This window comes from Mustela lutreola, chromosome 10 (assembly GCF_030435805.1).
Source record: "Mustela lutreola isolate mMusLut2 chromosome 10, mMusLut2.pri, whole genome shotgun sequence".
NCBI classification, from domain to species: domain Eukaryota; kingdom Metazoa; phylum Chordata; class Mammalia; order Carnivora; family Mustelidae; genus Mustela; species Mustela lutreola.
Genome location: NC_081299.1, coordinates 18950105 through 18976710, shown reverse-complemented (window position 1 = coordinate 18976710; position 26606 = coordinate 18950105). Strand labels below are relative to the sequence as shown.

The 26606-nt window shown below is 48.1% G+C and overlaps 1 protein-coding gene across 2 annotated transcripts in view; it reads left to right on the top strand.

Annotated features, from left to right (window-relative positions):
• Positions 1 to 25878, top strand: part of PAFAH2 (platelet activating factor acetylhydrolase 2) — a 31421-nt gene extending 5543 nt beyond the window's left edge. Inside the window, exons 2-11 of one of the 2 annotated variants that reach the window (XM_059136278.1) lie at positions 1217 to 1357; positions 2320 to 2446; positions 3040 to 3136; positions 7918 to 7986; positions 8365 to 8506; positions 9494 to 9607; positions 13155 to 13246; positions 15066 to 15236; positions 17014 to 17168; positions 24315 to 25878. In XM_059136278.1, the coding sequence (XP_058992261.1) occupies positions 1268 to 1357; positions 2320 to 2446; positions 3040 to 3136; positions 7918 to 7986; positions 8365 to 8506; positions 9494 to 9607; positions 13155 to 13246; positions 15066 to 15236; positions 17014 to 17168; positions 24315 to 24409 (1152 nt within the window). In that variant the 5' untranslated portion in view covers positions 1217 to 1267 and the 3' untranslated portion in view covers positions 24410 to 25878. Of the gene's footprint in view, positions 1 to 1216; positions 1358 to 2319; positions 2474 to 3039; positions 3137 to 7917; positions 7987 to 8364; positions 8507 to 9493; positions 9608 to 13154; positions 13247 to 15065; positions 15237 to 17013; positions 17169 to 24314 lie in introns of both variants that reach the window. The other variant, XM_059136277.1, reaches the window with a different exon arrangement.
• The last annotated feature ends 728 nt before the right edge of the window (positions 25879 to 26606 follow it).

Sequence of the window (26606 nt, the reverse complement as noted above, 5' to 3'; positions counted from 1 at the left end):
GATAGAGACATCACAAGCAGGCAGAGAGAGGGAAGGAAGCAGGCTCCCCGTTGAGCAGAGAGCCCAATGCGGGGCTCGATCCCAGGACCCTGAGATCATGACCTGAGCTGAAGGCAGAGGCTTAACCCGCTGAGCCACCCAGGTACCCTCCAAGTGCTACTTTTATAGTAGTTTAGGTCTGTGTTTGTGTAGACAGGTAACTGAGTCTCCCCCATGAGCAGGATCAGTAGATCCAAGTAGACCTAAGAGCTTAGGTCTGGATTAGACAGACCTGGTTTTGCGGCCGGGAAGCAGGATCACTTGGGAAAGTTATTCAGCCGGTTTCCTCATCTGTAAACAGGGTCTTCATAGGCCCTTCTTCGGAGAGTTGTGGAGAGAATGAAATAACGTACTATATGGAAGGAGCTTAGCTCAGTGCTGACACAGAGCGACTAATGCATCTTATCCTGGCCTCATGAGGTCACGGTCTGGGTTACAGTCTCTGAAGAAGTTACTGCCATGCTGGGCACGTGGTAGGTGCTGAGTAAATACTTGGCAGTGGGTTTTGTTGTTTTTTGTTTTTAAGAATTTGTATTTATTTGAGAGCTAGAGTGCAAGTGAGGGGAGGGACAGGAAGAAGGAGAGAATCTTATTTATTTATTTATTTATTTATTTAATTTATTTGCCAGAGATCACAAGTAGGCAGAGAGGGAGGCAGAGAGGGAAGGGGAAGAGCAGGTTCCTTGCTGAGCAGAGAGCCAGATGTAGGGCTCCATCCCAGGACCCAGGGATCATGACCTGAGCTGAAGACAGAGGCTTTAAACCCACTTGGCCACCCAGGCCCCCCGAGGGAGAGAATTTAAGCAGACTCCCTGCTGAGTGTGGAGCCTGACAAAAGGCTTAATCTCATGACCCTGGGACTATGACCTGAGCTGAAACCAAGAGTCGGACCCTCCTGTGACTGAGCCACCCAGGCGTCCCCTTGTGAGTGGGTTTTGGGGAGCATGGGGGCTCTTTTTCCCCAGCTGTCCCTTCACCCTGCTCCCAGCAACAACAAAGCAGCCCTTAAACCTTGGCGAAGTCAGTGTAGCAAAGTAGATGACGTGGAAGACGGAGTGAGTCCCTGGCAGGGAGATGGGGTGATAAGGAGCGTGGGACACGGGTGACAGATAACACATAGAAGCAACAGGAAGCTAAAAGGAAACCAGCAAGAGGCTGTTCTGTGTTCTGCCCTCAGCCATCAAGTCCGGCTCTGCCCAGGTCATTGTTTGTTTCAACTGGTGATAAAATGGGGGTGAACCAGTCTGTGGGCTTCCCGCCTGTCACAGGACCCCACCTCGTGGGCTGCGGGGATGTGATGGAGGGACAGGGTCGCCAGGTAAGTGCTTCAGCTCATCCCCGCACATCCCCCCCCCCCTTCTGTGCCCTGTCAATAGCCAACCTAACAGAGGTGGTTCTCAGCAGGGGAAACAGAGTTAGAGCTGGATTTGCTGATAGAGCCCCCAGGTCCGTCTTTCCTGACCTTTTTCTTCTTCTTTCCTGTTAGAAAGCTCTCAGTAGCCAGAGATGGATTCTTTTGCCAGCTAGGAGGAAGGCAGGGGCTCCAGCTCCAAAGGCAGCTCTCAGATCCCCTGCCCAGTCTTAGAGCAGTTGCCGGATCTGGAAAGGTTTCCAGTCTCGTCCCAACCTGAGGGTGTGAGGGGGGAGCAGTGGACCGTGTGCTGTTGGCCTTTTACTCTCCAAACTGGGTAGGAAGACCTGCTCCTCCTCCTCCTCTACTGCCTTTATCCTTTTTCCCTCCTGCTTTGGTTCTGGACTTTCCATCCACCAGTTCCCAAGTGCTTCTCTGCTGGCCCTTGGACTCCCCCTTTCCCTTGTGAGAGGCACATACTTCCTGTTGACCTGTCACCCACTCCCATGTGAAACAGTTGTGTTGCTGCTTCCTAAGGGCCAGCCTCGAGAACAGGTCTGGGTAACCCCCAGATGCTGCCCCCCCAGCATGAGGGCTAATCTCATTCCCAGGGCTCCTCCAGGCCTGGGCTCAGGGTCAGATTTAAATCTCTCTGATCCAAGCACTGAAAATATTTCAGTGCCCCCCAGATATCATTGAAAATATAGTCGGCTATTTGAAATAACATAAGCCTTACGTGTATGCTAAAAATAAAACTGCTACTTTCTGGATTTTCTGGATGAAAATTCAGGTATATGAATGGACGCTTAAGTGCCCCATTTTGCTGGCCTGCTTTGCTGGTACCCCACATACCCCCTGAGTGTGCCTATAGAGAAATCTCACCAGGCTTGGATTCTTGCTCTGAGCAGTTGCTGTCTTCTTTCCTACAGGGAAGCTTCTTTCGACTCTTCTACCCCTGCCAAGAGGCAGAAGAGACTCCAGAGCAGCCACTTTGGATTCCCCGCTATGAGTACTGCACGGGCCTGGCCGATTACCTGCGCTTTAACAAGCGCTGGGGTGGGTTGCTGTTCAGCTTGGGTGTGGGTAAGTGCTGCCCCCCCGCCACATTCCCAGCTTTTTAGTTCTGTTCCTAGGAGATCCCTCGGCAGGCAAAGGACTGTTAAAGCTGGCATCGTCCAGCCCTCTTGTAGTGGGGCATGCATGAGCCGATGTGGTGTGGAGAGTTAGGAGAGGATTACATACATTGGTTACAGAGCTATGTTGTCCAGGGTTCAAATTCACACTTCATCATTGAAAGTTTCTCCTTAGCTCTCCTCTCTCTGGGTAAAGTCATGTTGAATCATCTACTTCCCCCAAAGGCCCCACCATGAGGAACTCTAGTTAACTGCCTTGGCATCTCAGGGGTTTACCCCATAGTTGTTTGGTACTTCTTTGCATTTATCTTCCCATATTCTATCATATTTGTACTTTCTAAGGAAGAAAGGGGGAAAGCAGAAGTGATTGATTGCCCTGGACTGCTCAGGGGTAAAGGTGCTTCTGTGCTTCTCCAGTGAGGAGGGCACATGTCCCCACCCATGCCTTTACCCAGACTGCCTCTGGGATTCCGGCTTCAGGGAAGCCGGAGGTAACATAGGCCCTGTCTCTGCTAGGATCTTGTCGCCTGCCTGTTAGCTGGAATGGCCCCTTTAAGACAAAGGACTCCGGATATCCTCTGATCATCTTCTCCCATGGCATGGGAGCCTTCAGGTAAGAGCTTCTGTCCCTCAGACCTTGTCATAGCCCTTAACTCATGGCAGCTGCTGAGTCTTGACTTACTCTCAGGGGGCCGAGAGACAGACATTTCCATCTGCCAGCACTGGGTCCACCGTCCCATGAAGGCTGTCCCTAAGCCTCTGTCGCCTGGTGGGGTCTTTCTGCAGGCTTCCCATCCTTTACTTCTCGTGGTCCTGCATGGATAAATGAATAAGCAGACATAATTGATTACATGTTTATATTATATTTAAAAATAAAGAAACATTTATAAATAAACACTTTTAGCTCTCTTCCTATATACACAGCACAGAAGTCTTAGAAGGAGCTGGAGTGTTACAGCCAGACTCGTTCCCTCAGTGCCTGTGGAGGGACAGCTCTGCCATGGCGCCAACGTGGCGGTGACACAGGCCCACTCCCTGCATGCCTGCAGTGCAGGGCCCAACCTGGGAGGCTGTGCCCCATGGCAGCGCAGGACAGCCATAGAACTCTTGGGGCCCTGATATCCTCTGCGTGGTGTGTGAGGGTTCAGTTAGGCCGGCACCTAGCAAGCGTGCACACACAGTGCTCGCTCTCTGTGTGGAGGACACGAGCTGGGGAACTGTAAGGTCTCTTATCAGATTCGGGAAATTCTGCCTGATGTTTGTAAGGCAGTATCCATTCAGAAGTCTTCCTGTGGAGCCTGATTTCCCCACCTTGCTGTGTTGGGTAGCTTTTTTTTTTTTTTTAAGATTATTTATTTATTTGACAGGGATCACAAGTAGGCAGAGAGGCAGGCAGAGAGAGAGAGGGGAAGCAGGCTCCCTGCTGAGCAGAGAGCCCGATGCAGGGCTCGATCCCAGGACCCTGAGACCATGACCCGTTCCAAAGGCAGAGGCTTAACCCACTGAGCCACCCAGGTGCCCCTGTGTTAAGTAGCTTAATAACCGTAATTCATATGTTGCTGTTTAATTTTGTGACTATTCTGTCTGTATGTTCATTATCAACATATAAGTCTAGTTTATGTCCTAGAGTGTCACACGTCATAAAGGTGTCTGTTTTTGCCTTCCCACTCCCCAAACCATTTTCCATACTGTAGCCAGGGAGATCTGTTTGTTTTGTTTTTTATTTTTATTTTATTTATTTGACAGAGAGAGAGACGGCAAGAGAGGGAAAACAAGCAGGGGAACAGGGAGAGGGAGAAGCAGGCTCCCCGCTGAGCAGGGAGCCTGATGCAGGGCTCGATCCCAGGACCATGGGATCACAACCTGAGCTGAAGGCAAGCACTTTAATGACTAAGCCACTCAGGCGCCCCTTGTTTTGTTTTTTAAAGATGTATCCATTTATTTGAGAGAGAGGGAGACTGAGCATGAGCAGGGGAGGGGCAGAGAGAGAGGGAACGAGAGAATCTCAAGCAGGCTCCCTGCTGAATGTGGAGCCCGAGGTGGGGCTTGATCCTAGCACCCTGAAATCATGACTTGAGTCCAACCAGCTGAGCCACCCAGGTGCTCTGGGGGAGATCTGTTTTAAAAGCAAATATGACCTTTAATTTCAGCACCTAGAACAGTGCCTGGCAGAGAGTAGGTGCTCAGTAAATAGTTGTTGAATAAATGAATGAATGTCGCTTCCCTACTTCGTCTTTACAGTAGCCTTTGAACTTACTTCAGCTCCTGTCATTGTCTTACCTGGATGCATGTCCCTGACAGTCTCCAGCCTTGTTTCTTACTACTTGCCCCACTCCAACTCTCTAGACACACTGACCTTCTTTCACTTACATAAAGGTACTACGTTATTTTCTGCTTCAGAGTTTTTATCTGTTCTGTGCTTTGTGGTTCTTCCCTTTGCCTGGAATATTTGCTGTTCTGCTCCTTGCTTCCTCCTGTGCTCCCCACCCCTTCACCTTTGTCTGGCTAATTCCAGATCTCCCTCAAGATCTTAGTTTGGATGTGGCTTTCTTAGGGACACCCATCCCTTAAACATTAGTTCACGTTTTTCCGTAATATGCTTTCATTAGATAACCTGTACTTTCCAATATTTAACACAATTGCAGTGAAGGAATTACACATGTGATTATTCTTTAAGGTCTGTCTTTCCTACTGGATTGTAAGCTCCATGAAGGCAAGAACCGTATCTGTCTTCTCTCTCTTTTGGTACCTAGGACAATACCTGGAAAGTAGTAGTTTCTCAAAGAATATTTATTAAGTGAATGCAAGGGCTATGTTTTGCTAGGTTTTCATTCATTTAGCAAGTACATGGCATAAGAAGTCCTCTGGAGATAAGTCAAGGAATTGCATTTCCTCGGGGAGCCCAAACATGGTCTCTCATAACTGTAGCCCATGGCAGGAGAGTGAATGCAGAGATGAGGCCGTAAGGCAAGTGGATGGTTTTCAGTGTCGCTTTCTTATTCAGCAAATTTAGTACCTGCCATATGCTGGGCCTGTGCTGGGGTTTTTTACTCATTAGTGAGTAAGATAGAGTCCCTTCCGTCAGAAGGACTGTAGTCTAGCAGGAAAAAGAAGTCAGAAACATTCTCTCCTAAGTTCACAGGTATTTTATACAGAGAGCGGGTGAGCACATGACTTTGGAGAGTGGTCTTTTAAGAATCGGTATTGAGACTTCACACCTCAGTCGACCTGGGTGACCCATTTATAAATACTCTTCATTCGCCAGAATGAAACTCCAAGCCAAAGGGCAGGGAGGGAAAGGGGCCTGGTTTCCTCCTGTTGCGTATGTGGTTAATTCAGGATCTGAAATCCTTCCAGACCTATGTGTTCCCACCCCAGGGTGCAGTATATGCATTTAAACGTTCCCTGCTTGCAATGTGCTATTGTTCCTTTGGTTTCCACACAGCCCCGTGAGGTAGGCAGTGGGGGTGTGTATCTTACAGATGACCAAACGGGCTCTGAAAGGCGGACTTGCTGAAGGTTACACAGTCTGAACTGAGAAGGGATCAGAGATCTCTCTGGTTCTGCCTCCCTCGGAAAAGTGAGAGAAGGTGAAAGGAAATGTAATGTCTCTCCTTCCTGACTTTTCTGAATCAGTTAAGATCCAGGCAAATTGTAATAATAGAAAAACCGCCAACAGTAGTGGCCGAAGCAATAGGAAATGTGTTTCTTGCTCAGCTCAAAGAACGCTAGTGGTAGACAGAGATGATATGGTACTTTCACAGAGTTACTGGAACTTCTTTTATCATGCTCTGCCCCATGTGGCTTCCATCTCTAAGGCTGTCTAATGACGTCAGGGGGCTGCTGTAGCTCCTGCCATTCATCTACATTCCAGGCAATAGGAAGGGAGAACTCTCCTGAGACCTTTTTTTTTCCCCCTGAAAGTTCTATCGAGCACAGTCGGTTATGTCCCAATGACTAGAGCTGCTCTGTTCATTTTAGTAGCTTTTAGCGACGTGTGGCTGTTGAACATAGCAAATATCGCTGGTGTAAACTAAGATGTGCTGAATTATAAGATACTGGATTTCAAAGACTTCATATGGGAAAAAAGAGCTAAATAAAATATTTCATTAATTCCACATTTCTTTTTTTTAAAGATTTTATTTTCATTTATTTGGCAGAGGGAGATCACAAGTAGGCAGAGAGGCAGGCGGAGAGAGAGATAGGAGGAAGCAGGCTCCCCGCTGAGCAGAGAGCCCGATGCGGGGCTCGATCCCAGGACCCTGAGATCATGACCTAAGTCGAAAGCAGTGGCTTAACCCACTGAGCCACCCAGGCGCCCCCCAAATTTCTTTTTTAAAGTAATCTCTATTCCCAATGTTGGTCTCGAACTCATGACCCCGAGATCAAGAATCAGGTGCTCTACCGACTGCGCCAGCCAGGCTCCCCTAACTCAGACATTTTGATTATATGTTAAAATGATAATGTTTTGGCTCTATTAAATTAAATAAAATATATTATTCAGATTAATTCCACCTTTTTTTTTAACTTTATTTTTTTATTTTTTTATTTTTTTTTAAGATTTTATTTATTTATTTGACAGAGAGAGATCACAAGTAGGCAGAGAGGCAGGCAGGGAGAGAGGAGGAAGCAGGCTCCCTGCTGAGCAGAGAGCCCGATGTGGGACTCGATCCCAGGACCCTGAGATCATGACCTGAGCCGAAGGCAGCGGCTTAACCCACTGAGCCACCCAGGCGCCCTTTTTTTAACTTTAAAAAATATATCTACTAGAGAATTTCAATTACTTATGAGGGCAGCATTATATTTCTGTTGCTGGGCTGGAACTTAATCACATAGATAAACCTGGCTGCAAGGAAGGCCACAAATGTCATACTGATATCTGTATCTTCAGCTGATAATCAGGTTCTGCTACTAAGGAGGACAGAAAAATAAGTGTTTAGGCAGTTGACAGTGTCTGCCGTATTCCTTTTTTTCTAGGAAGTTGGAGGCTGGACAAATTGACATGCTAAATTACAGGTGCATATTTGCATATTACAGAAAGGGCCAGAGTGCCTGTCTCCAGGGATCTGACCTGCTAATTTGGGAGACCTACAAGAATACGTAGACAATAAAAATGCAATTGTTGGAGTAGCCAGACTATATTGGGGGTGGGTGGAGAGGAATCAGGGTTTGTGTGGGGTTGAAAACACCATGGATGGATTTACACATGCTTCATGGAGCCTTGGGGAGACGAGTGCTCTGCTAACCAGAGAGAGCACCTTGAAGAGGGAGGGTTGCTGCAGGTGAAACTTCCTCTCTTCAGTCTTTTGAGATGGTCACCAGCAGAGCATGGTTGGAATGGGGGCTGCAGGGGGCCGTTCTTCTGAGCGCTCCTCTTGTCTCTCGCAACTCTAGGACGCTGTATTCAGCCTTCTGCATGGAGCTGGCCTCCCACGGCTTTGTGGTTGCTGTCCCGGAGCACAGGTGAGGGGTGAAGGCCATAATGAACTCTTGGATTGGCAGCCGCCAGTGGGCTGGGACAGAGGCTAGTCCCTTACCCGTATATTATTTCTAATCTTCACAATGACCATGCAAGGAGGGTATTCTACTCAATTTCAAGACAAGGAAACCAAAGTTCAAAGGTTCAATTGCTGGAAGGGACACAGCTGAGTTGGGGCCCAAGTCCAAGTCAGTCTTTAAAATCAATGTTTTTTTTCTACTCTCCTGTGTATGGCCCCAGATCTTTCTCCCTGCTAGCCAAAAGATGACCTAGAGTGTCTTGGCGGAAATGGAGGATTTGGCAAAGGGAAAAAATAAGCTCAAGGGTGTCCTCTAGTTTCTCCAGCGGCACATGTATTTCAGGGATGGGTCCGCCGCGACCACCTGTTTCTGCAAGCAGGCCCCGGGGGAGAACCAGCAAGCTCCCGAGCCGCTGGAGGAAGAATGGATCCCTTACCGTCAGATTGAGGAAGGGGAGAAAGAGTTCCATGTCCGGAATTGCCAGGTAGGCTTGTGCCTGTTGGGGAGGGGGAGTTCATAAGCCTGTCCTCCTGACACTAACAGTCCCTAAAAAGACTGAACTAAGAAGACTTTGATCTTCTGTCCTGAGATCTCACTCAGAGTGGGTCTGAGCTTACCATGGCAGAGAAAGGGGGTAGTAATCAAGACTCTTCACAATTGTAGGTGACAGAAACTTAATTTAATCTTGGTAGGCAAACCAGAGAATTGACCGGCTTATACAGGCTGCATGTAAGGGGCAGGACCACTGGAGCCCGATACCATCAAGATGTTTTTTCCTTCTCTGTCTCCTCTGCTGGTTGGTCTTATCTGCAGACTGCCTTAGAACCACAAGGTTAAAACCACAGCTCTGGACAGACTGAGTTTGCATATACTTGGCCTCACCACTGGAGAGAATAGGGCTCTTTGGAGGGTCGTCCCCCAGTTGTCACACCTGCCTCAAGCTGCAGAAAGAAAAATCCTGGAGGGAGGCTTCTGGGCCCAGGAGAACTATCCAAATGGGAAATTTTCATCAGAAATAAGTTGACAGATTTGAGGGGGTCACAGTCCTCAAAAGTGAGGGGTAGTGGGTGAATTGGGGGTATGTGAGCGCTAGGCAGATGAAAACAATAGATGTATGCTATAAATAGGGAAGTCAAATCCAGTACTGGGTTGATTAAAAAAAAACACTCTTATTTCTTTTGTGTTCAGGGTGCTTTCCTATATGTTGTCTTATTAGGTCCTCCTGACGCCCCATGGGGAGGGGGGCAGTGTGAAGGGCCATGCTGACTCCAGTGGACCATTAGGTGGCGCTTGTATGGAGCTGCTGGGAGGTTGCCGAGCCTTTCTCAGGCCATGGAGCCCACGGTGCTTGCTGAGCACTAGGTGGGCATGCTCTCCCCACACCCTCCCTCGGCTCTGTCAGAGAGTGAGGTACTTGCCTCATGGTTGTGCTGTGTTCTGTTCCCGCCCCCACCACGACTCTGTGTTGCAGGTGCATCAGAGGGTGAGCGAGTGTACTCGGGTGTTGAGGATCCTGCAAGAGGTCACTGCTGGGCAGATCGTCCTCAATATCTTGCCCGACGGGCTGGATCTGAAGACCTTGAAGGTATGGAAGCAATTAGTGTCACCTGGAGCATATGTGTTCATCAGGACCTTGGGGTCTGTTCTGTTCCGCATAACAAAAACCTAACTCATTGGCTTAAACTAGAAGAGAATTTGTTGGCTCTGATAAGCAAAGAAGACCAAACGCAGACTGGCTTTAGGCCAGCGTAGGGAGATCCAGGGTCTCAGACATTGTCATCAAGGCTCTGGCACTCTCTCTTCTTCTCCTGGCTCCCTTCCACTCCATGTGTGGGCTTCATTCTCACCGGACTCTCCCCATTAGGCAGGAACCCTGGTTGCTCGCAGCCCATGCCTATATTTCAATGCAGCTTCAAATTTAAAAGGAAAAGAGATTCTCGTGGCTTCCACTGTTCTGAGAAGGCTGTGGCCCTGCTTGGGTTACATGTCCCTTCCAGACCAGTCACTGTACGAGAGGGACAGGGTGTTCTGATTGGCCTGCCTACGTTATACACCCACTTCTGGGTCAGGGGAACCTGAGCGCCAGGACTGGCATCCCTACAGGGCCACGTGGATAAGGGAAAGATGTCTCGTTCCCCAAAGGAAGGGCTGTTGAGCAACGAACAACCTGTGTTCTTTTCTAATTCTTTCCTTTGAGGGAATCCCAAAAATCCTTCCAGGAGGATAGAAACTGTCCCAGCTCTGGAATCTGGTTCCTATGCAGATACATTCCCAGCACCCCGCACCCCCCCATCTTTCCCACCTGAGTTCAAAAGTAGCTCAGGCTCTATTTAGAGAACCAAGAAATCACACAAAAGCATAAAGAAAAAAAGCTTTTCTTTTTGCATGTTGACGTTTGTCTTTCCAGTTCCTTTAAAACGTGTAACACATATGTTTATGTTTTTAAAAACAATAATGTTATTATTTAATACATGCTGTTTTGTGGCCCTTTTTTTCACTTAGCATACTAGTCTGAATGTCTTCTTATGCCAGTTAATATTTTTCTATGGCATGATTTTTTTGATAGCCATGTAGTATGCCATTGCACAAATGAGAATGGGGTGTGTGTGTGTTTGTATATGTACATACATACATACGTATATATAAATTAACAACTACTGTTGTATGAGTACTTAAAATGATAAGAGCCCCTTACAGAAACTTATGCAGCAAGCATTATTAGCTCTTTACATAAAAAGAAACCAAGGATCAAAGAGGCTAAGAATCTACCCAAGGTTACACGTACGTGGTAGAGTCAGACTTCAAACTGGGGCCTTTTGATCCCAAAGCCTGTACTGTGTGCCCCACAGACTTACTAGCAAATGCCTTTTAAAGGCTCTGGTCGAGTCAAGGCCAGCCAGGGCACGGTATCTGCCTGGAGGGCAGCTGGGAGCTGACATCTGAAGCACTTCTCCAGCAGAGCGCTGTGTGCTGCCGGCCCCTAGCAGACAGACAGGGTTCCGGGCACTGAAGTACAGGGTTGTGTGCCTCTGAGCCTGCGACAGGCCTTGGGCAGGCTGGAGTTGAGTTGGATTATCATTGGGGGAAATACGGCATAAAAACAGCTAAGAACACTTTCACCTAGCAGAGTAAGTTCTAAAAATTGATTACTCACTCTTGTTGGCAAAGCTCTGGGGAAGCAGATACTGTGCTGGGTTGCCCGTGAGAGTACAGATTGCCCCACGCAGAGCACTTTGGCAATAGCTATCAGCAGTACAAGCGGGCATATTCTTTGACCTAGCGATGTCCAGTTCTAGGAATGGATTCCGTAGATATCTACACGTGCAGCTTGATAATATGTACAAGGTTATTCGTTCCACTGCTGTTGGTAACGGCAAAAGACTGGTCATATCCTAAGTGTTCTCCAGTAAGGGAAGTCGTTGAATAGATTATGGGACAATGGATATTAGTTTTGATAATGCTAATTGCTGTAACTACTAAGTCCCAGACCTCAGTAGCTTAATGCAATACAAATTTACTTCTCTCCCACGCCAAGTTGCAAATAGGTGCTCCTCTTGCAAGGGGTGACTCAGGGATCCAGGCTCCTTTTAGCTTATAGCTCTAGCCTCTTCCACTTGTGAAACCCAAGGCCACTGTGTGCATTAAGCCAGGAGCGGGGAAGGGCATGGAGATTTATATAAAACACTTTTTTATGGGCCAGGCCTGGAAGTGGAGATACCGCTTTCATGCTCCTGTTGGCTGGAACTCAGTCCCAAGGCCACATCCAGCTGCTGGGAAACAGAGTCCAGCTGTATGTTGGGAAAGAAGAAAGACAGATTTGGTGATCAGCCAGCCATCTACGCCATGGGGAAACCAGATGTAGCTATAAGAAAGGATAAGGAAGGTCTTTCTGTAACTAATATTATTATGCACAAAGGTAAGTTTTGTGTAAAGAGTGGGGATGTAGAGATTCGCATTTACCTGTGTGTGCGTAAGTAAGCTCTCCAAAGACACTGAAGAAACTGACCCGTTTGGGGATATGTGTTGGGCCACTATGTGGAAAGGGAATGTGATACGTGGGTGACTTCTTTATATGCTCCTCATTTTCCGCATATATAAATATATTAACCTGTGAAAAAAAGCAGAAGCGGCCATCAACCAAGTTGTTGGTCTGAAAGTACTAAGCAAAGGGAGAGAATTTAGGTACAGGGCCTCAGGATGGAAACTGGGGAGAGCAGAGGAGAGCACAGGTTCAGGGCAGAGCCTGGGCCACAATGGCTAGAGAGATTTCCCAAAACCCTTGGCAGACAGCTGCAGTAGCTTCTTACATAACCGTGCCCTAGAGGCTTCTGGGGACAACTTGAAATAGATATTTGCAGAGCAGGAAGAGCAAGCCGACTCATTCTGCCCGATCAAAGTTAGGACAGATACCCAAAGGAAGTAGAAGCTGGCTTTGTTTCTACACAAGCAGCCCTTGCCTTCAGAGGGACATGGAGGAAGCAGGAGCTTTCCGTTCTGTCCCCCGACTTGGCTCCTGTGTCACCCTTTGGACTGGCTGTAAGGCAGGGATCTAGGGGTTGGAGACGGTTCTCATTCCTAACGTGCTCGCACGGATGGATCTGTGTGGAATCCATCATTTAGGCCCAGTCATTTCTTCACGTATATTTAGCTGTCACCCTGGTCCAGGCATCACAGGTGGTATGCTTACAAAAATGAAGATGAGGGGCGCCTGGGTGGCTCAGTGGGTTAAAGCCTCTGCCTTCGGCTCAGGTCATGATCCCAGGGTCCTGGGATCGAGCCCCACATCAGGCTCTCTGCTCAGCAAGGAGCCTGCTTCCCCCTCTCTCTCTCTGCCTGCTTCTCTGCCTACTTGTGATCTCTGTCAAATAAATAAATAAAATCTTAAAAAAAAAAAAAAAAAGAAGATGAAGAACATAGTTTTCAGAATTCCTGACTGCAGGAAGTTGTCTGGTCTGGGGGTTGGCTGACTGGCCACTCTCCGTTGAGCACGAGGTTCCTGCCCTACAGGCAGGACCTCATCCACTGTACAGTGCTTCTGCCTCATTGTCTCACTCTCTGCCTCCTGTCTCTGAAGAATTCCTGGAAAAGCAGCCCCACATTTCTAATTTGGTTCAGTTCTCTGCTTTCCTCAGGGCAGCATCAACATGAGCCACGTGGCTGTGATGGGACATTCATTTGGCGGGGCCACAGCTGTCTTGGCTTTGGCCAAGGAGACCCAGTTTCGGTGAGTGTCCTAGCGACGCTGCTGTTGAGCTCTGCGCACTGTTCCGTCATTCAGCAAGTATTTGTCACACGAGCGTTATGTGCTAGGCACTGGTTTGGGAGCTGGGGATTCAGTGGCGAACAAGAAAATAAGGTCTCTGATTTCATGGAATTATGTTATTGTGGGAGGAGACGGATGAGTAAACAAGCTAACAGCCAAATCCCCAGCACTCAGGTACAGTGAAGAAAATAAACAAAGCTGATACGCCAGAGTAACTGGAGGCTTCTTTCAGGAAGTGACGTAAGCCAAGACTTCAGAAGCCAACCGTGTGAAGGTCTAGGGAAGGATCATTCTAGGCAGAGGGAACAGGTAATGCAAACACCCTGAGGTAGAAGGAAGCTTGCCATGTCAGTGTGGGAATGGCACAATGAGTGAGGGGGAAGTGGTTCAAGATAATGATCAGAGAGATAAACAGGCTAGATCACACGGCCTTTTGGCCAGAGTGAAGAGAGTTCAATTTTATTCTAAGTACGATGGGAAACCATTAAGGGTTTTAAGCAGAGAAAAATATTTTAAGTTTTTATTTATTCATTTAACTAATCACTACACCCAACGTGGGGCTCAAACTCACAATCCCGAGATCAAGAGTTGCATATTCTTTTAACTGAGCCAGCCAGGCGCCCTGAAAAAAATCTTACTTACATGTTAAAGTGTTAAGAATACAGTGCTGATAGTTCCAGGAAAAATCAGTGGATTAAGTGTCTAACTTGATCTCAGCCCAAGTCCTGATGTCAGGGTCCTGAGTTCAAGCCCTGTGTTGGGTTCCACACTAGGTATGGAGCCTACTTTAAAAAAAAAAAAAAAAAAAAAAGAATTAAAAATTAAAAAAAAAAAAAAGCTCCCTCTGGCTACTGTATGGCTACTCTACTGTATGAAGAGTAGATGGTTGAGGACAAGACTGAAAACCAAGAGGCCGGTTAGAGGAAGGCTGTTTTAGAGTCAAAGTCAGAGGTGATGGATTGGCATTCAGATGGAGGAGGCAGGATGGAGAGATGCGAATTGAGTCAGGATATGTTTTAGAATTTGAGTGGGGGAGATGATTGTCCTTTATTGAGATGGAGAAGACTGAAGGAACTCTGGGTAGAGGAGAGGAGCTAATCTTAGGGCCTTAGTTTTGCCCCAGGGGACAGATTACTGGACACACTGGCCATGTCTTTGAGCTCTGGCACCACAGAGGCTTTTCCTGACCTCCTGTGCTGTGCACACTGTGGGCTCACATAGCTCCACGTGCAGTCAGGGCACTAAGCTCTATTTTGTTCCCTTGTCTGTTCTGTCTCCCCTTGATCCTTAAGAACAAGAACTGTGTTATATGTCTCTGTATCCACAGCATGGGGCTAAGCACATAGTAGGTACTCAGTGTTGAATGAATGGCCTTTGAGTAACCCAGGTCAGCTGCCTGAGAGTAGACCCAGGAAAAGGTCTGATCCTTGCTGTCAGGGACTTTAAAATCTAGAAGGATCTGGGGTGTCTAGCTGGCTCATTGAGTAGAGCATCCAAATCTTGACCTCAGGTTGTGAATTCAAGTCCTGCATTGGGCATGGAGGCTATTCTAAAATAAATATAAACAAACAAACAAACAAAACCTAGAAGCATCTTTGGTGACAGGTAAAAGGGATGTCTATCCAAGATCCTAACTGAAGGGTCTGGGCCCTGGTACCCCCTTCCTGGCTTTCTGAGTCTTCCTCCCACTGAAGGGAAGAACCCTGTCCCTCCCCAACTGGCCTGACTATCCTTGCCTGGGTTTCTGCACAGCAGTTCCAAATGTCTGGTCCTGTCACAGGTGTGCTGTGGCTCTGGACGCTTGGATGTTTCCTCTGGAACATGACTTTTACCCCAAAGCCCGAGGCCCTGTGTTCTTTATCAATGCTGAGAAATTCCAGACAGTGGAGAGTGTCAACTTGATGAAGAAGATATGTGCCCAGCACGAACAGTCCAGGATCATAACTGTCCTGTGAGTAAGCCCCAGGGTCTTGATCAGGATCCCCAGTGTCCTCTCCATTTGCTACTTGGTGATGGCTCTCTTAATTTCTTGTAAATTATCTGTAAGTTCTACCCATTAATACAATACTTAAATACTTCCTGAAATGCAAAGTGTTAATTCCTTTAGGACTTCCGGTCTGTCCTCCTTCATCTAGCTCTACCTACAGCAGTTCCTTTCCTACTTTATATGACCCGATGATGGGATTTACCTCTTGGCTTCTGGAAGAAGAGTATTGTGGGATTGTGAGTTGGAGAGGGAAGGTATGGGTCGATGGACTCCAGAGATCTCTAACCTCATTTGGGAATTTTATTGAGTCTTTTGAAGAGTGTAACTACAACAGACCCTTGACATTCACGAGATAGACTTTTGGAGACCTTGAATACCTCAATTCAGATATCGCCCATAAACCATCTATATTCTCCCCAAGAGAAACCACATTCACTTCCATTACTAGCACCATCAGGTGGTTTTCTCACGGGAGCCACTTATCACAGAAAGAACATTTTGAGTGACCATTAGATTTTGTAGCATAGATCAGAAGTGGCACAGAGTTCAGGTGCAGGGCTGAGGGCCCATGGACAAGTCTCCCAACTTGCTTCTGCCCTGCACTCGAGCCTAACAGAGCCTGACCACATATGCCACAAGGGTCCCAGGTCCTAGTTCAGCAAAATGACAACAAACTACATGTCCCAGGCTTCTGGAATCACTCGGGTAGTTGAAATCCTAAATCCAAAGCCCTGGAATGCTGGGAGTCCTGTAGTCAATGCTTCTTCCCATGCTTCTCTTGGCTAGGCTGTCTTCCTTAGGGCCAGCACTCCCCGTCCTTCGGATCTCATGGCTGCAGAGGACTGCTTGACAGTTTCCCCAGCCAGTCAGATGGAGGATAATGGTGACCTCCGGAGGGAAAGGAGGCGAGAGCAGTTGGCAAGGAGAACCCAAGGGCGTTCGGACTGTCAGCACTGTATTCTTAAACCGAGTGTTGGGAACGCAAGTGTCCATTATATTATTCTTTCCACTTTTTCATCTGCCTTAAACAACACATTTTTAAAAACAAGTCAGGTTTTCTGCATGATGTCAACTAAAGTTTAGCGTTTAGATTTTTTTCCCTCATTGATTGACTAGTAAATACTTAGCTGTGAGTCATAGCCCAAAGTGAACCTAGTGGGCATTTCACTTTTGAATTAAATGTATTTGATAGCTAGGAACTTAAATTCTAATCCAAAAGCCTTCTTTTATAGGTGTTTGCCCTTACTTTTCTGATTACTCCAATAAAGGCAGGTGATTCCTTCTCCTGTTTACTTTGTGGCACTGTTCTGATGAAGAAGGAGCTGATATGTTTTGTGACCATTCAAACATCACCAGGGAAAAGCCACAGTGGTTTATAATGACAGTGGAATGACAGTACGGCAGGCCTTGCCTCCTCGCCGCCTCGCCCTGCACCTGCCCTACTGCACTCTACTTAACTCAGCCTTTCCCGGCTCTGTCAGACGTGGTCTGGGGGTTGAGGCAGCTTTGAAGCCAGACACACCTGCATTCAAGTCCTAGCTCTCTTCCTTCCTGGCTGTGTGACCTTGGGCAGATCATTTCCTCTGATTCTATCCCAAGGAAAATGCTTCCCTTCCGAGACTGTGGTGAAAACTCAGAGGTGGTGCACATAAAGCCTCTTGCCCGTGGTAGGTGCTTAGCAAATATTCGTGTGCTCTCACCTCCAGACCTGTACCAGTTACTCATTTCTCTTTGCCTCTAGTGGGTCTGTTCATCGGAGTCAAACCGACTTTGCTTTTGTGGCTGGTAACTGGATCGGTAAATTCTTCTCCGCGCAAACTCGTGGGAGCTTGGACCCGTATGAAGGTCAGGAGGTTATGGTGAGGGCCATGTTGGCCTTCCTGCAGAAGCACCTAGGTAAGGAGAGAACGGGGGTTTGTGGGCAGCCCTGGGGGTCCCTTAGATTTCCTTACCCAGTGGCCTATCCTGACATGTCCCATGTCAGGCAGATGTATGGCAAAAGGAAAAATCTGAGTGAAGGAGAGAGCTGCGTAGAGTTGCAGACAGAATGCTTAGCTGTAAGTTTGCAGACCCTAACTCTTGTCTCTTACTCCCCAAATGACCTTGGCCTAGTCATTTTACTTCTGAGCCTCGGTTTCCTCACTGTAAATGGCACTTTCACCTTTCTCTCTCTCTCTCTCTCTTCCATTACCTGTGTCCTAACTCATTCTCACTCCCCTCATCTGTACCGCAGAGGAGGTTAAGACGCTACATGGGCTAAGTTTGTAGACATACTTTTTTTTTTTAAGATTTTGTTTATTTATTTGACAGAGAGAGATCACAAGTAGGCAGAGAGGCAGGCAGAGAGAGAGAGGAGGAAGCAGGCTCCCTGCTGAGCAGAGAGCCCGATGCGGGACTCGATCCCAGGACCCTGAGATCATGACCTGAGCCGAAGGCAGTGGCTTAACCCACTGAGCCACCCAAGCGCCCTGTAGACATACTTTAAACAAAACAAAGCATGGAAGGCTTATGACCAGTGTCATCCGTCACTGACCAGTTAAGTGGCAAGGCCTGTAGAGGTCTTTGGTGCAGCCTTCCACCCAGGGCGCGTCTCCTCTCCCTTCGTGCCACCACAGAGTCAGGCAGCATGGAGAGTGCGCCACTACGAGGGTCGGCCCCCTCTGCCTCTCCATTTTCAGACTGATATTCTAGTTAGGCTCCTTTTGGTTATGAGGAATGGAGAGTCCATCATTTACCTGGAGAAAAAAAGGTGAGTTTGTTTATGAAAGTACATCTGGCCACGTGGGAAGTGAAGAGTTAGGGGAACCGAGGTGGCTTAGCAGGACTGACCGCTCTCTCTCTGGTCTCTCTCACGGGCTCAGTCTCTCTGTCTCTTCTTCTAATGACATCTGTTTCTCTTACCTCTGGTCTGTTTTCTTCTTTTCTACTCTGGTTTTTCTCTTGCTGATAGCATCTCCTTATTCATAGGTAACTATGTTCCTCACAGCTTCGGTTGGCTCAAACCACGGCTTGATCTCCCAACTTTGTGGCATCCTTTTCCTCTGTGGCTCTCGGTCCTCACTGCCATATTTTCTTGGGTTTCTTCGACCAGATTCCCAAGGGAGACAGCTTGATTCTCCTGGCTCACCTTTACTTAGCAGCACGATGTAGGCCAGTGCCCCACTGAGGCCTGGAGCTCTCTTGACTGATGTCTTTTTCTAATCTAGCCAGCATAGAGGAGGTGAGGGGCTGGGTGGCTCAGTCGGTTAAGTATGTGCCTTTGGCTGAGGTCGTGATCTCAGCTTCTTGGGATGGAGCCGCGCATTGGGCTGTCTGCTTAGTGGTGAGTCTCCTTCTCCCTCTCCCTCTGATCTCTCTTGCTTTCACACTCTCTCAAATAAATAAAATCTTTAAAAAAAAAAAAAAGAAAGAAAGAAAGAAAGAATGGAGATGGCCACCACTGTGTGCCCTAGACTGAGCCCTCAGTGGTGTTGTACACAGTACAGTTTCCTTCAGAAGGGAGCCAGGCCACCCCGAGTGTCCAGGGTCACCTCACTCTAGCCTAAGACCGAGATCTGATCCTTTCTGACTCCTCTTTGCTTGGCCTGGTCATCCCCTCGAGGGCCACCCAGCGAAGCTGCAGACCCTTTGTACATGGCAGCTATTTAGGTATTCAAAGTCCCCAGTGGTGTCTTCTCTGCGTTTTCTGTTCGGTAAGCTCGATGTCCGTGGTACCTCCCACCTGTTCCCCAATGCTTCCCCATGGTTCCCCATGTCGCCATTTATTATCCCCTCTGGATGCACTGTTTGTCAGGATGCCTTTTGATGTGTGGTGCCCTGACTTCAACCTGACATGCTGGATGTGGTACATAGAGTAGGATGGTCACCTCTGTGCTCTGGACACTAGACATCTAGTTGTGTGGCCTGAGTGCCTAAAAAATTTGGTGTGAATTCACTTTGCTTTCTTTTTTTAAAAAATATTTTATTTATTGACTTGAGAGAGATAGAGAGAGTGAGAGAGAGCACAAGCAAGGTGAAGGGCAGAGGGAGAAGCAGATTCCCTGCTGAGCAGGGAGCCCGGTGTGGGATCCTGGGATTCGGGACCTGAGCTGAAGGCAGATGCTTAACCAGCTGAGCCACCCAGGTGCCCACGGATTCAGTTTGCTTTTAAAATATATTTGTTCTGTTATGAATGTATTGACTCTCCTAACTGGAATTTACATATGTACATACATGTTCATTTCATCTTGCTCCTGTGAACCATGATGCCCCCTGGGTTTAGAGACCTTAGGGTTAATACTTTAAAGCAGCGCTCTATCACCTCATGGGAGAGGGAATGGATCCGTGACCCTAGACTGCAGTGAGGACTGACTACATGGTCCTCGGCTCACTCTCCCAGGTCACTCTTAGCATCGTGTCATTAGCTAAAGAGTGAAAGACGGCAGCGGAGACCACAGTGGCGTAGTCTGGCTGCCTTTAGGAACTAAGATGTTGAGCTAAGACGCTCATTACTGGAGACCAACAGAATTGCTGGGAAGGAGAGTTTTAGACCGTAGGGACATTATCCAGAACTTGCTTTACGCCAGGCCTTCACTAAGTACTCAGATTCACCATCACATGTAATCCCAAAGACGGCCCTCTCTGGTAGGTACTCATTTTATTAACGCCATTTTATAGATGAAGAAATGAAGCTTTGGAAATTTAAGTAATTTGTCCGCAGTTATCTGGTTATGAAGTGGCAAGGCCAGAAGGCACCTAAATTGCCCGATTCCAAAGCCCACGTACTTAGTGGATTCCCTGTCCTGTCAGCGACTCCAGTGATCAGGGTGTAGCCTCAGTCTTGAGGAGACACAGAGAGCAGGCACCAAACTGATGGAAAGGAAAGGACAGCCAGGAGAGGAGGCTCCCCAGACAAAGTGATCCGCGTCTTTAACCTTAACAGAGGAGTCTGGTTCACCAGGGAAGGGGCCCATGGCTTGTCAACAGAAGGCACAGAGGCTTGTGTGATCGGTTTGGAGAAACTGGGTTTAGTGTGCCTGGTGCCCGGGAGAGTGAATTGGCAGAACTTAAAGGCAGAGAAGTGGTCAGAAGCCAAGTGTAAAAGCCACGTATTTGCTGGAATGAGTGTGGATTTTAGTCCTTTGGCAAGGCAATGTCACGAATAGACGTGTGTGGGCTGTCCAGCTGCATCATGGAGGACGGGCGGTGGGCCTGTCTGAGAGGCTGAGGGTCCCACTCCGAGGCTCTGGTGTCACTAGGCGAGAAGAGACGGGACAGAGTCTGAAAAGGCAAAGCCTCTCCGTTTGGGGCAATTAGCTTTGCAAAGAAGAGAAAAGCATTTTGGTGGCCACATGGTGCATGTCACACAGGAAACCAAAGTGGGTTGCAGCGAGCTGTACCTCTCCCTGCTCCTAAAAATGCCTCTGGGAGCACATCTGCTACTGACCCAGGGATATTCTTTCTCTTTTATTAAGAAGATTGGGGCTTCTGTCCTATGAGCTGTAGGCAGCTTCTGTCTCCGCTCTTCCACTCTCCCTTCTCCTTTCTCTACAGACCTCTGACACCCTCCCCTCCCCTGTCTCTGAGCTGATGAACTTGGCCTCCCAGGTCACGGAGAGAATGGAAGTAGCCGGTACTTCCTTGAAATCCCAGCACCTCATCCACACGCCTTTGTGTGATGCTCTGCTCCATGCCTGGCCACTAGCTCCCAGTCTGTTCTCTAAGGCCAGCCCCACCACCCACACATAACACGTTCCCTTCTCTCCCCCGTGGGTTCAAGGTGATTGTGACAACAGGTTTTTCCTTTTATCTGCAGATGTCAATCTGCCCCTCTTGATCTGGTTCATTTCACCCTGAGATTTCTCTCTCTCTCTTATTTTTAAAGATATTATTTATTTATTTGGGAGAGAGAGTGAGAGAGAGAGAGAGAGAGGCCGCACAAGTAGGGGGAGAGGCAGGAGAGGGAGAAGCAGACTCCCTGCTGAGCAGGGAGCCTGATGCAGGACTCGATCCCAGGAGCTTGGCCTCATGACCTGAGCCGAAGGCAGATGCTTAACCGACTGAGCTGCCCAGGTACCCCTCACCCTGAAATTTCTCTTAAAAGATACCTACTTTGACCCCACTTACCCCTCCAGTTAGCACCCCATTTCCCTGTTCCTCCTAACAAAACTCCTTGAAAGAATGTTCGTCTTTACGTTCTCTGGCTCTTCTCTCCGCGTTCTCTCTTAAGCCCACTCTAGTGAGGCATTTGCATCCCAGTTCCCTGTGACAATTGCTTTTGTCAACATGGCCAGTGACCATCACAGCCCTCAGCCGGGTGGCGAGTTCTCCTTCCTCATCTGCTGCCGTGCTCAGCTTCTTTTTTTTCTATTTTCTTTTTTTTTCTTTTGGTCAGAGAGAGCGAGCACAGGCAGACAGAGTGGCAGGCAGAGGCAGAGGGAGAATCAGGCTTCCTGCTGAGCAAGGAGCCCGATGTGGGACTTGATCCCAGGACGCTGGGATCATGACCTGAGCCGAAGGCAGCCGCTTAACCAACTGAGCCACCCAGGCGTCCCTGTGCTCAGCTTCTGAGAGAGCTGGTGACGCCCTCCTCCGTGAAACCCCGTGTTCACTTCCAGAATACTCCACTGTGGGTGTTCTCCTGTCTGGACGTCTGCTCCTTCTCCGTCTGCGTTACTGCTTCTGGGGCTCAGGGCTTGGACCTTGTCTCTGTATCCCCTCACGTTATCTCTCCACGCTCGTGGGTAGGTCTTAGGCTGACAACACCCCACTTTATGTCTCCAGTTCGATCTCTCAAGCATCAGATCCGTATAACCCACCACTCAGGGCTTCTCCACCCAGTAGACATCCCCGACCAAACCCAATTCCGAGTTACTCAAGCTGATGTCTTCATTCTTGTCTCTGCTCCCCTTTCCGATCCCTCAGAAATCCTCTTGGCTCTACCTTTCGACTACATGTGGAACCTCGTCACATGCCCTCACCCCCATGACTGTCACCCTGTCCAAGTTGTCTCTCCCTGCCCTTGCCTCCCCACACAGTCTTTTCTTAATCGAGTGGCCAGAGTGAACCTGATAGAAATTAAGTCCAGTCTCTCACACCCCTCTTCCGAATCCTCCGTGGCTCCCCATTTCTCTGAGAGTCAAAGCCAATGTCCAGTGTCCTGCTGGCCTCGTATGATGTGGCCCTCGGTCCCTCCTGACCCCGCTTCCTGCTGCTCCTCCCCAGGCCGCCTTCAGTGTTGCTGCGCAAGCCTCCGGCACTCCAGGCACACACCCACTTCGGGGTCTTTGCGCTGCTGTTCCTGCTGTCTGGGACACTGTTCCGTTCGGTCCCGTGGCTTCTTCCCATCTCCTTTAGGTCTTTGTGCAGATCTCTCCAGTGAGGCACACCCTGACCACCCTTTTATTTCTTTTTTTTTTTTTTAAGTTATTTTATTTTATTTTAAAGATTTTATTTATTTGTTTGACAGACAGAGATTATAAGTAGACAGAGAGGCAGGCAGAGAGAGAGAGGAGGAAGCAGGCTCCCCGCTGAGCAGGGAGCCGGATCGCTGAGCAGGGAGCCCAATGCGGGGCTCGATTCCAGAACCCTGGGACCATGACCTGAGCTGAAGGCAGAGGCTTTAACCCCCTGAGCCACCCAGGTGCCCCTTAAGTTACTTTATTTAAGTAATCTCTATACCCAGTGTGGGGCTAGAACTCATGACCCTGAGATCAAGAGTCATATATTCTTCTAACTGAGTCACCCAGGCACCCCTGATCCCCCTTGTTACGCCCCTGTACCTTCCCTTCCTCGCCTCACCCCCCTCTCCCAGGCACCACCACTGCATCTCTTTTTTTTTTTTTTTTTTTTTTAAAGATTTTATTTATTTACTTGAGAGAGAGACAGTGAGAGAGAGCATGAATGAGGAGAGGGTCAGAGAGAGAAGCAGACTCCCCATGGAGCTGGGAGTCCGATGTGGGACTCGATCCCGGGACTCCAGGATCATGATCTGAGCCGAAGGCAGACGTCCAACCAACTGAGCCACCCAGGCATCCCACCACTGCGTCTCTTATCTGCTCTGTTTTTTCCCCATAGTACTTACCACCTTTTCCCACGCAATATAATTTATTGTGTTTGTTGTTATCTCTGCCTATTAGATTATGAGCTCTATGAGGATAAGGGTTTCTGTTTTTGTGTGGTATTTTTAGCACCAAGAACAGATTGGCCCATCATGGGTGTGCTTGATAGTTTCTGAATTGATGACTATGTGACACTTCCTTGTTGAGGAACTCTTCCCTGCCAGGTTCGTGGCAGGGCACTGGGGATCCAGAGATGAAGAAGAGTGGTCCCTGCCTTCTGTCCCAGCTTTTGTTTGTTTGGAACAAAAGCACCATTTGCCTGTTCAACTGTGCCCTGCTCCCTCCGCCTGAGGCCTTCGTCCCTTTTTGACTGTTCTTACTATGGTAGACCCATCTGCCTGCGATCCCAGGGCCCTCTCTGGAATCCTATCCGGTATTGGGCTGCCTCATGATGTTGCCGTCTAGTTCTCTCTCGCTTTTCATGGAAGTCCCCCAGCTGACGTGCAAAGATCCCTTCCTTCCCGCTCAACGGCTTCCCTGGGCTTTCCATTTTCTCATGCCTTTGACCCAGGTTTGAATTCTGTCTCTACCACTTCTCCATTGGAATGACCTCGGGTGAATCGGGTAGCTTCTCTGAGCCTCAGTTTCCTCCGCTATAAAATAGCTAATACAGGACTTTCTGCATAGGGAGATTGTGAAAATTACATGAATCGGTGCGTGTCTGGCCTAGTTTCTAGGATGCATTACCCTTCAGTAAATGCTGGCTTCTATTATTACCCTTACTGGGTTGTTCCGGGTCAAGCAAGTCATTTATGAAGCACACTGATAAAACATTCAGTGGACACTAGTTACCATACTGCTCTCACCGTCACACCCACCATAACCAGTCCTTTCCGTATCCCTGGTGCTCCTCTCCAGGATGACCCCCGAAATCCACGGTAGCTACTCCTTGAACTAACCTTACAAAGATTTCCCTAACCTTCCTGTTTTTTTTCCCACACAGACCTACAAGAGGACTATGACCAGTGGAACAGCCTCATTGAAGGCATTGGACCATCGCTCACCCCAGGGCCCCCACACCATCTGTCCAGCCTGTAGGCACAACCGGCCGTTTGTGAAAGGTCACTGAGCTGAGTTCCCATTTGGGGCCTGCCCAGGGACACGTAGCCTCCTATCAGGAAGTGGCTGATGTGACCCTCACAGATTAAGGGGATGTAATTGTGCTGCTGATTGGATAACTGGATACTTTGATCTTGGACTTGCTGATCTTAAACTCACGCTGGGACTTGGATCACTTACTGATTGGCAAATTGACTTTCTGGAAACTGAACACTGATGGTGTGGGGACTAAGCAGTGGGGTAGAGCTGGGGTGGGGGGACGGGGGGTGCTTCAAGCTTTAAGCTGAACAGTATTAACCCAGAGGCCTACTCCCTCCCCTTGGGCCATTGTATCTTCTGCCATGGAAGAAATGAGACCAAAGGATGGAGTGAAATTCCCACCTTCAGGACCTCTAGCCCAGCTTAGCACTACCTCTTCCTACCTCTCAGCCTTTCCCTCCCCAGGGCCATTTGGTAAGTTCTGAGCACTTTAGGTAACTTTCTAGGATGTGGACCACCATCAAGATTCTCCATTTATTTTCTTGTTCCATGAAACATGGTCAGGACTCAGACTTGTGAGCCCACGGAGGAGGGTGGGAGTAGTGTCCTCACGGCATAGGGAGAGAAGCTGAGGTCCAGAGTGGTATCACAGAAGCTCTGGGTGTCATGGAGGTTTGCCAGAAATGTACCTTGACAGGAACCCACACAAGTTGGTGGAGATGGAGAAGGTAGGTTAACACCATTAAGTGGCTGTTTGAACAGGCCCTTGCCACAGGAGGGAGACGTTTTGGTTGGTTATAATTTAGCCCTCCCCCCCACCCCCCCAGAGATATCTAGGAACACTTTGGTCTTTCTCTTACCTCAGGTATCAGGAGCCTCCAACATGCCCAGAATCAGGGCACTATAATTGTCTGTTTTCCGGCTCTGAGGCCCTAGCCTCAAATGTATGTCAAGATATAGACTGAATTTCCATTCTGTTCCATTTATAATATGAATGATATTAATACTCATGTTTGCCTAATGATACATTGGAATATTTTCTTTATTTAATCTACATTAGAGCAAGATGGCGAGCCATCTGGAAGTAACTTTTCCTTCTGTCTTTCTTTGTTCGCTTACCATTTATGCCCATGTGGGAAAAAAAAAACTTTAAAAGGAAAGGAAATCTTCCTGGAGATCTAACTCAAAGTTGTCCGGGAACATCATCCTGAAACTGTCCTCTCCACTCCTCTAGACGTCATACCTCAGCCCAGGTAGGGGACCCCAGAGGAGGCAGGAGCAAAAAGGGTCTACATAGTAGACCCAAGGTCAGTGCCACCAAAGCAAGTAGGGACCATGTCTCCCATCTCAATAGCTGTTCTTTCTAAGACACGAAATACCAGGTCCACTGAGACTTGGGAGGATCTTGGGAATTCTGGCAAGACAGAGTATAAAGAGAATATCCTTTATTAAAGCCCCGGGCTCTAGAATTTTGTATCCTGGTTTTGAGTCCCGGCTCTACCGCCACTGTGTAAATTCGAGCAAATTGTGTTCTCTTTCCATTCTTAGTTCCTGACTTTCTAAAACGGGGATCTGCACCATGAATTGTTCAGCAGATTAAGTGTAAGGATGTGTGACCCATGGGTTATTTAAAAAGTATGTTTCCTACTTTCCAAATGTGTGAGATTTTTTAAACTATCTTACAGCTTTTGTTTTCTGGCTTGATTGTTTGTGGTCAAAGAAAATAACCCTATGGTCTTCATCCTTCAACATTTGTTGAAACTTGCTTTTTGGCCCACTGGAAGATCAGTTTTATAAATATTCCATATATGATTTAAAAGACTGTATATTTTGAAGTTTGGGACTTGCTGTTTTACTCAACAACACATTATGGACGACTTCTAGGAGAGTGCATACAAGTATTTTAGAGAGCCTGCCAACCCCGTACGGGGACCAGAGCCCGTCTGCACTCACAGAACCAGCAGATGCCACTTCTTGTGCCTGGGGCTGGTCCTGCAGGTGCTGGGGGCCAGTGCTGGCCGCATTAGCCCAGGAGACCCAGCAAATATGTCCCATGTCTATGTAGGTATCATTCAGAAGGTACTCAGAAACTGGACCCACCTCCCCCATTCGGTTCGTGATCTGCTAATGACTCATTTATCCGGCAACACTGGAGTAGGGGAATCTTCATATAACTGAAAATTATCCTTTAAGCTAC